At 37.9% G+C, this 8285-nt stretch overlaps 2 protein-coding genes across 7 annotated transcripts in view; both read right to left on the reverse strand.

Annotated features, from left to right (window-relative positions):
• Positions 1-4639, reverse strand: part of mapkbp1 (mitogen-activated protein kinase binding protein 1) — a 52721-nt gene extending 48082 nt beyond the window's left edge. For 3 of the 5 annotated variants that reach the window (XM_048190935.1, XM_048190937.1, XM_048190936.1), the window contains exons 1-2: positions 4182-4638; positions 455-546 (exon numbers count right to left, since the gene is read on the reverse strand). In XM_048190935.1, the coding sequence (XP_048046892.1) occupies positions 455-546; positions 4182-4295 (206 nt within the window). In that variant the 5' untranslated portion in view covers positions 4296-4638. Of the gene's footprint in view, positions 1-454; positions 547-4181 lie in introns of all 5 variants that reach the window. The other 2 variants (XM_048190934.1, XM_048190933.1) reach the window with 1 other exon arrangement.
• Positions 4640-4832: 193 nt separating this feature from the next.
• LOC125268618 (type-1 angiotensin II receptor) lies at positions 4833-7740 on the reverse strand. Of its 2 annotated transcripts, none has more exons than XM_048190944.1 (2): positions 7358-7740; positions 4833-7184 (listed from the first exon to the last, which is right to left on the reverse strand). In XM_048190944.1, the coding sequence occupies exon 2, from the start codon at positions 7168-7170 to the stop codon at positions 6055-6057; it is 1116 nt and encodes a 371-aa protein (XP_048046901.1). In that variant the 5' UTR covers positions 7171-7184; positions 7358-7740; the 3' UTR covers positions 4833-6054. The 2 variants fall into 2 exon arrangements, with proteins under 2 accessions (XP_048046901.1, XP_048046902.1); XM_048190945.1 differs by having other exon boundaries at positions 6387-6525; positions 6647-7740.
• Between the last annotated feature and the right edge of the window lie 545 nt (positions 7741-8285).

Raw genomic sequence — 8285 nt, forward strand, 5'->3', positions numbered from 1 at the left:
CACCTATTTGCCACTTGTTTGCCACCTGATGTCACCTATTGGAGTTTGGGTTCCTTGCCGCTGTCACCTTTGGCTTGCTTAGTTGGGGACACTTGACATTTGACTTGACATTTGTTATTCAACAGTATTCTTGACATTTATTCAACAGTGCTTTGATCTGCCTGCATTGACACTATTCTTTAAGACCTGCTGTGCAGCCAAAATTATGTACCAGTTATCAATGTAAAGCTGCTTTGACACAATCTGCATTGTAAAAAGCGCTACATAAATAAAGGTGACTTGACTTGACATGACTTATTAAGCTCGGTCTTTAGCAATGTGCTAGAAAACTAACCACCTTCATGTGACTACCTCCAAGGTGAGATCTGACTCATCAGAGATCATCATTCTATCGACTACATTCACCTAGTTATTTAAGCATGCGTCACATAAAACTACTAAAAATGTTACTCACCCGGCTGGGTAGGCAAGGAGTCCTGAGTGTGGATCACACGCCAAAGCACGACTCCCAGCGGAAGTGATTCCCAGAACTTTCTCCAACGTCACCTGTGGAATTACATGGACAATGAGGAATAACAAAACTTATGATGTGCACTACAAGATCCTTAAAGTTACAAAGAGTCTTTAATGTCACAAAGTGTGAAATAATAACGCAGTCTCACGGGAACTATTTACGAATTCTAATCATCATTTATTAACCCTCAAATTGTTGATGGGCATCACTGACTTACCTTATAGTATTTTTTTTCCCATACTATGGAAGTCAATGGGGCCCCATCAACTGTTTGGTTACCCATTTTTTCAAAATTTCTTCTTTTTGTTCAGCAGAAGAAGAAATTCACACAAGTTTGGAACAACTTGGGGGTGAGTAAACGATGACAGAATTTTCATTTTTGGGTGAACTGTCCCTTTAAGTAGAGCTGAACTGCTCAAACTCAAAGAAAACATTGATTGAGGCAAAAGAACTAACTCAAATATAAAATGCACAAATCTGCAAACAGGCCATGTATAGTTTCAATAGCATTTCCTAAGGCTGCACGATTGTGTCAAAAATCATAATTGTTGATTATTTCCTTGAAATTGTAATTGTGATTATTAATTACGATTATCATAATTTACATTGAATGATGATTTGAATAGCTTTATACCACTCTTTGAAGCAACTTCATGCCAAATTTTTTATGAAAATAAACTGAAAACACTCTTCCTGAAAAACTTTTATTGCTTTTCTATATAGCATTTAGCCTCAAATGCCAACTGTACATTGGTTTGGTTTCTTTAAATAAAAAAGGTAAAAATATGCATGGTATTATAATGTTATACTAAAATTAAAACTATGGAAAAAAACCCTTAAGATAACCTAGAAAGAAAAAAAAACATCTCAAGCATACAGAATGACGTAAGTGAATTTTTTTTTTTAATTGCGCCTTTGAACAATTACATAATTGTGGTATCCGTAATTGTAATCACGATTAGAAATGTGATTAATTAAGCACCCCTAGCATTTTCATTATACTGTCCAATCTGTCCATGTTACAGTACAACTGCATAAGCACTGAGTCATGTATAACACGTTTAAAATGCAATTATTTGGTGAAACAGCCTGCAATTACACAAAGTTGTTGCTATTGTTATTAAAGATCGCATAATATATATACACACGACGAACACATAATAACATAATTCTAACAAAAAACAATGAGGTACGCACATGTGTTTTCAACATTTTAAGTGCAATACCACATGAAACCCGGCTTACTGAACATCTGTACCTGTCTGTTCAACATCTGATACCTTTATTCTGTGCATTACAATCTTTGTCAGACCAACTCTTCAAAGCAAGCATGGTCACATGATCCAAGCAGAGAACACTCTCTCACATCAATCAAAGGCCACTTTAAGTACAGGTCACTGGAGAAATGAGAGGAACAACACCTGGTTTATGAAGTGGTCTCCTCTAATTCTGCCATTTTAGACCATCTTAGACCACTTCCCCACTATATCGGTGTTCTTTCCATTTATTGATGTTTTATCGCTCAAAAATGCAGGTTTCAAGAAATCCATTAGCCGAAGTTAGCATTTAGACTTCAGATGCTACGCATGTACATTCTTTATCCTGTAAGCTGAATGTAGCCCCTACTACAATTTTTGCTGAACATGCCAATATAAAAACTGTAATTGAGGTTGTTGCTTTGATTTATCATCTTTCCAAAGATGTTTTGACAGACCTCCATATATCCACTGTCTATTGGTGCCTTGGAGTCCTGGAACAACGGAAAAAGAGCTAGTTTTCAAATTCATGCTGTTTCTAAGCCATTTCTCATTCAGCATCTCTCACGGGAATTTCTGAACCAACGGCTGTGTCATGCACTTTTCCAGAAACTTTCTTGCAATCGCTGTATGTAGAATCCTCAGAGAATGGCAAAGTCCTTGAGCCAGAAGTCAATGAACTGCATAGCACCTGGAGGGATGGCTTTGATTTTGATGCAGCAAGTAAACCTTAGAAAACAGAACCTAGTCTAAGAGCTGAACTGATATATAGTCTTAAACAAAGCTTAGATCCCTTTGTCTGGCCCTGTACACCAGAGATTCCTCAACTGCTTTAGGCAGAGAGAGACAGATCTGCTCTTTTATACAGAACAAAGGCACCTTGACAGAGTCTTTTGCATAGCACTTAAATGGTAGTACACGATATTGTCTCTGGAGCAGTGATCACCACACACTTCGACAGTACCAATCCAATTTTTTTAAATATGAATTGCATGAAATGGATGCAAGTAGGGCTGTTAAATTGCGGAGAGTGTCTTCTCTGATCAATGCAATATTAAATTAGTCTTTTTAATATTACAGTGCTTTGCAACCATTCAGTAACCATAAATGCTTAAAATGGCTTATTATATTCTGGTCCTTCAATACACTTCGAGTTCCTCATTTATTTTAAGAGTGTGAGATTTTCTCACAAAATTTATCACTGGCCAAGCAATAAGCATACATCTGATCACTTAGGGAGGTAATAGCACATCTCTCCTCCACAAACCGCACAGTCTGAGGTATTGTTCCATTCTGTAGCACAAACCGTGAAGTTTAATATGTAAGTCAGGGGCATAATTCTAAAGTTGGGCAATAATACTACCTTAGCCAAGACTATGAATACCACAATGCAGACTAGTGAAACATTCCATATAGACATGGATTCGGTTACCGAAAATGTGCTAGTGTGAACATCAGTGTGTAATTTATGAGCAACAAATCATATGCAGCTGAGGTCTTAGAGTTATTCAAGGCAGTTGCAACAATCATACGGTCACAGGGACTCCTGTGTATGAAAGGGAAGTACAGTCACCCAAGGGTCTGCAGCAGTAAACAGGCAATCTGAATGGAATGCAAGAGTCAAGGATGACTACTCTGATACAATAATAGTTACAGTTACAATAACAAGAGCAAAAGAACAGTTCGCAGATTTACAGCAGAACTGCAGGCTGTGAGGCCACATATATCTATACTGCTCTAAATAAGGATGCATGTTTGAAGAATAAAAAATATATCGTATGCATTTCATACTTATATGTAGGAGATGCATGCGTACATACATACAAAGTGTTTTGTTTGAAACAAAGACGTGTTTAGAGTTTGAGTTGGTAAACCTATAAGTATCTAAATCCATTCTATAAACCCTGTTATATCCTATCCTAGTGCATTATATTCACACAACATACAATTTACCATTGCTTGAAAATATGATTATATTATTTAAGAAAGTGGGTCCTAATCTCCAAACTAAAAAAGCAACCAATATTATATTATATAATAGACTGTTTAAAACAGAGTATATCCTAATGCATATTTGTGCAATTTATTACAAATGCTTAAAAATTAATTACTACTACATTATATTATTGTGCATTATATTTTCCTTCCAAGGGATTACAATGATTTGTGACAAGTGGCAAATATAGGTCAGTGCATTTACAGCTTTCTTGCTGTTGCATTGTACCGACAGAGCCACAGTATGCCTTTGTAAAGTTTACATAACAAACCCTGGAAAGAATCTGACATATTAGTATCACTGTCGCCTTGCATTAAACTGCAGAAAATCACAGCGATACATGATGATACATTTACAGGCAACTGCAGATACAGATTCCATACATGCTTCATGTCATACAGTAAATGCACTGTACCTTATTACTGAGATTCTCTTTGTTGTTCCCAGCTTTACTTCTTCTCAATTTGATGGAAGGCGATCGGAGCAGATTTTTAAGCCTACTTTTGATAGTTGTATTTTCCACTGACATCTTGATTTGGTGTGCTGTTGAACCAACGTTTCCAACAAACAAACAAACGGTGGGGGAGCTGAAAGCCCTTCGCTCTACAGTCACAGCTGATAATCAATTAAACGATACGCGTTTAAAGTAAGCCATGGTCTGATCATAGCCTTTTATTTCATATACTAAACCAATCCACCGGAACCGTCATCGCGATGCGCTATAGGAGCTTTAAATCCAGTGCGGTAGTCCTGCCGGTGAGAGACGCGCTCCTCACTAACGTCCATTTGTTAAAATGGACCATGTTTCGTGTCTAGAGTCAGCAGTTTGACGGTCTGAAAGCTCCGCGAATCACCTCCAGCCGTGATACCTTCACCGGTACGGTGTGTATATTTACAAATCCTACTACTGTAAAGGCCAAGCTCATGAATATTAATCACAGAACGCGAGTCTGTTCAGTCACTTTTATGATTGGCTAAAACGCTGACGTCTGGAGGCGGACACTCTAGGCCACTGGCCAATTAACGGCTCCTGCTATGGGGGATTGCTTGACTTCTGAATATTAAAGAGATGACGTGTTGATACCCCGGGAAAACGCGTGCTTGACCTAATTAATATTAAGGTAAGCCTTAGCCATAGTATACATTAAATACACATAATACGCATGGCATGACTACTAGGCGGATTATACTGCACAAATGGGCAGTTGTGTGACACTGCAGTGTTTCTCTAAGGTGTAGACAATTCGTTTACCTAAGGTTACCTAAAGTGTTTATTTTGATGTTTGCAGATAATAGGACAAATATTAGAAAAGAAAATTGTAGCATTATCTTAATATCCCCCAGATGGAAAATCCAGTTTAAGATAACTGCTTTGTGGAACCTGGGCAAGCCCAAATAAACCAGTAACAAACCTACTAACTAACTAACGTGTATCTGCTGGTCATACCATACACCGGGCAGATTTGCATTTTACAGCATTGGTTCCAATGTAAACTCTGCATGACTGCAATTCTCGAGTCTAAACTTAATGTCATTCTGTGATATCAATGTATCTTTCCATGCGTATGTATAAAATCTAATATAATTTTCCATGTAACGTTACTTTGAAAGAAAGACAACCACCCCGGCATGGTGAACAATGAAGGGTATTGGCGACAAATACGATTTATGACGAAGAACAAATTCAGCATGCTGTGCCATTCTGACTGAAAATAGCAGTAATTGAATGACAAAAGCAACTGTTTAAAATTAGATTCATCACTTCATCACCTAAACCTTTGTTGTAAATAAAAAGTATCAAATGTTCACTTAAAGATAATTGGTTAAAGTGTTAACGCATTAATTGGACTGGGATATGGCTGTTGTATACTTTTTTCCCCTACATCAAGTCTGCCATCTAGTGATGCCAAGAAGTACCTTAGGATTTACTTTAGTTCTTTTTCTTTCTTTTTTTTTGCATTCAACTGTAAGCTCAACCTGACTAGCACAATACATGGAGAACTTTAGAACAATTTCAATTTAGGTATAACTCATTTGACATTTGAAACAGTGAGTCAGACATAAGTAGAGACCAGATAGTTGATTTCCTTGCTTTGCCACAAAGTAGTCATAGACCTTTTATTTATAACGAGCTACATCAGTATTAAAGATATCAGACCTACCCCCAATGCTAATGCTGTTACAACACAAGAAACACAAGTTATGGAAGACAATCACATCAAATACATCAACACACAATTGTGCAACTACATATATTTTTCATGTTTTTACTATTTAGCATTTTTTTTTTATGTTCTGTTTTTGGAATCACCATGAAGTTGGATCACACTGGTAGGTTCTTCTGAAGGCCCTCCCAAATCTTGTTTCTTTCCTGCCGGTAAGAACTTTCTAGCCCAGTTTGCCAACACAGCCATAGAAGGCAGTTCACCATGTCTCTGCTGCATGAGGAAAATTAAAGGATCAAGACATGCATTGAGACAGTACAGTATTTGAGAGGCTTCGGAGAGCAGGTTGACCACCCATGCAGCCCAGCAAGCATTTTTGCAGTGATCCAAGTTGAAGAAAATGATACAGGCAATGATGTGAAGCAGCTGCCCTGGCACCCAACACACCAGGAAGTTGGCAATGAAAACGGCAATCAGCCAGATGGTCTTGTCCAGTCCTTGCATGTTGCCTGAGCCCCACTGCTGCCTTGACTGCTTCATCCGGGAAATGATCTTCACATAGGCGGGAATGATGAGAAGCAGTGGGACAGAAACCTGAATGGAATAGTAGGACATGAGATTGTAGGTTGCTTCAGTGGTCCTAAACTTACTGATCACCACCGCTCCACACACATGGATGCCATCTTTCCTGACAGAGTAGAAAATGTTAGGATACCTGAAGTAGATGAGAAGGCCAGTTATGGCCCAGAGTAGAATCGAAACCAGTGCACTGTTCCGAGGGGTGCGGATCATTCGGGACTCCAGAGGAAAGACAATGGCAAGGAAGCGGTCGATGCTTATGGTGCAGATGAACATGGTACTAGATGTCAACCCGACAAAGTATAGGATTTTCACCACAAAGCAGAGCGAACGGCCAATTTTCCAGTGGTAGTCAGAGCTAATGTAGATAGCCCAGGGTCCCATAGAGGCCAAATAGGCAAGGTCACACAGAGCTAGGTTCAGTACACCAACAGACCCAATACTCCAAGGCTGGGACGGCCGCAGGCAAGACCACACGCTCCAGAGATTTCCAATTGTTCCAAGGATGGAAAGCACGTAAAAGACAAGAGGTATGAAGTTGGAGGCATATTTGCGGTTGGTGGGACAGTCCATGTATGGAACCAAAGGAAGGGCCAGATCATCTGAGTAGGTGCAGTTCTTTGTCCAATCCCAGTAAGAACTGTTGTTTATTGCCGACATTTCTTATGCTAGGTCTATATTCCATTTAAAAGAAAGAGGCAAAATTAGTTGTCTGCCACTTGTAAATAATCATTCTTAACTTCCCAGCACCATTTTGGTCTGGATGCTCAACTCAAAAAATACCATTTCAGTCTCATCTCATACAACATGTTAAGCAAATGTACATTAAAGAATGAATAGATCTTACCTTGACAAGGCTGAAAGAGGTTTGATTGCACCTCTTAGTCAACTGCTGTATATCAACCCTGATCCCTCCTGGAAATGGATACGTACTTGCTCTTGGGAGTGGCAAGGTTAAAACCATTAGTTGATAATTATTCTGCAATTCTCAAAAGTCTGTATCAAATGCCAAATTAAATGCTTTGGAGTCTTTAAGGTGTTTTTAGACAAGACACTGATGCTTCGACCTGGGCTGTTTCCCCCAAAAGCGTTGTAAGCCTAAACAGATCATATTAATATTTTGAGATTGCGGGCATTTGCTGATAACCATGCCCATGTGTGTGTATTCTAACTTGAGCATGTTCATTTACATTTCATTTGTATTAAACATCACAATTTTTATAAAAAAAATTTTTTTTTTAATTCTACAAAAAACATTTTTGACTAAGCCATCAAAAAAGAATATACATCTTCAGTTTCTTTAAATGAACGACAATGCCCAGAATCATTCATGTAAATGGAATAATTAAAACGTTCACTTTCACACATTTTGTGCACATTTTTATTGATTGAAAAAAGACTTAAAAAGACATATCCATCTTTTTTTTTTTTTTACAAAGAAGGCAAGAGAACACTGATTTATAGCATATAAAAATACATATTTTAACAGACTGTTCACAGACTAACAGAGGGGATACATTTTTACATATGTACAATAGCCAAGAAATGTTGTACAAGCCAATATACAGACTTTAAACAAGCTAACTAATTTACAAAATAAACCAGTGTAAAATAAAATATACACAAGAAGATACTCAAGGAACAACAAGACATTGCATCTCTTGAATATGAAGCCTTTTAACTTTCCTATGTAGTTTTTCCTTTACCTGTCTTATCTAAAATCTAGAGCAAAACAATTGCATAGTGATAACTAAATATCAAACTGAGGGATCTCT

The sequence above is a fragment of the Megalobrama amblycephala genome, linkage group LG5, assembly GCF_018812025.1.
Source record: "Megalobrama amblycephala isolate DHTTF-2021 linkage group LG5, ASM1881202v1, whole genome shotgun sequence".
NCBI lineage: Eukaryota > Metazoa > Chordata > Actinopteri > Cypriniformes > Xenocyprididae > Megalobrama > Megalobrama amblycephala.

Excerpts from the sequence above, each read along its gene's own strand:
- LOC125268618 (XM_048190944.1), bottom strand. The coding sequence starts at position 7,170 with ATGTCGGCAATAAACAACAGTTCTTACTGGGATTGGACAAAGAACTGC.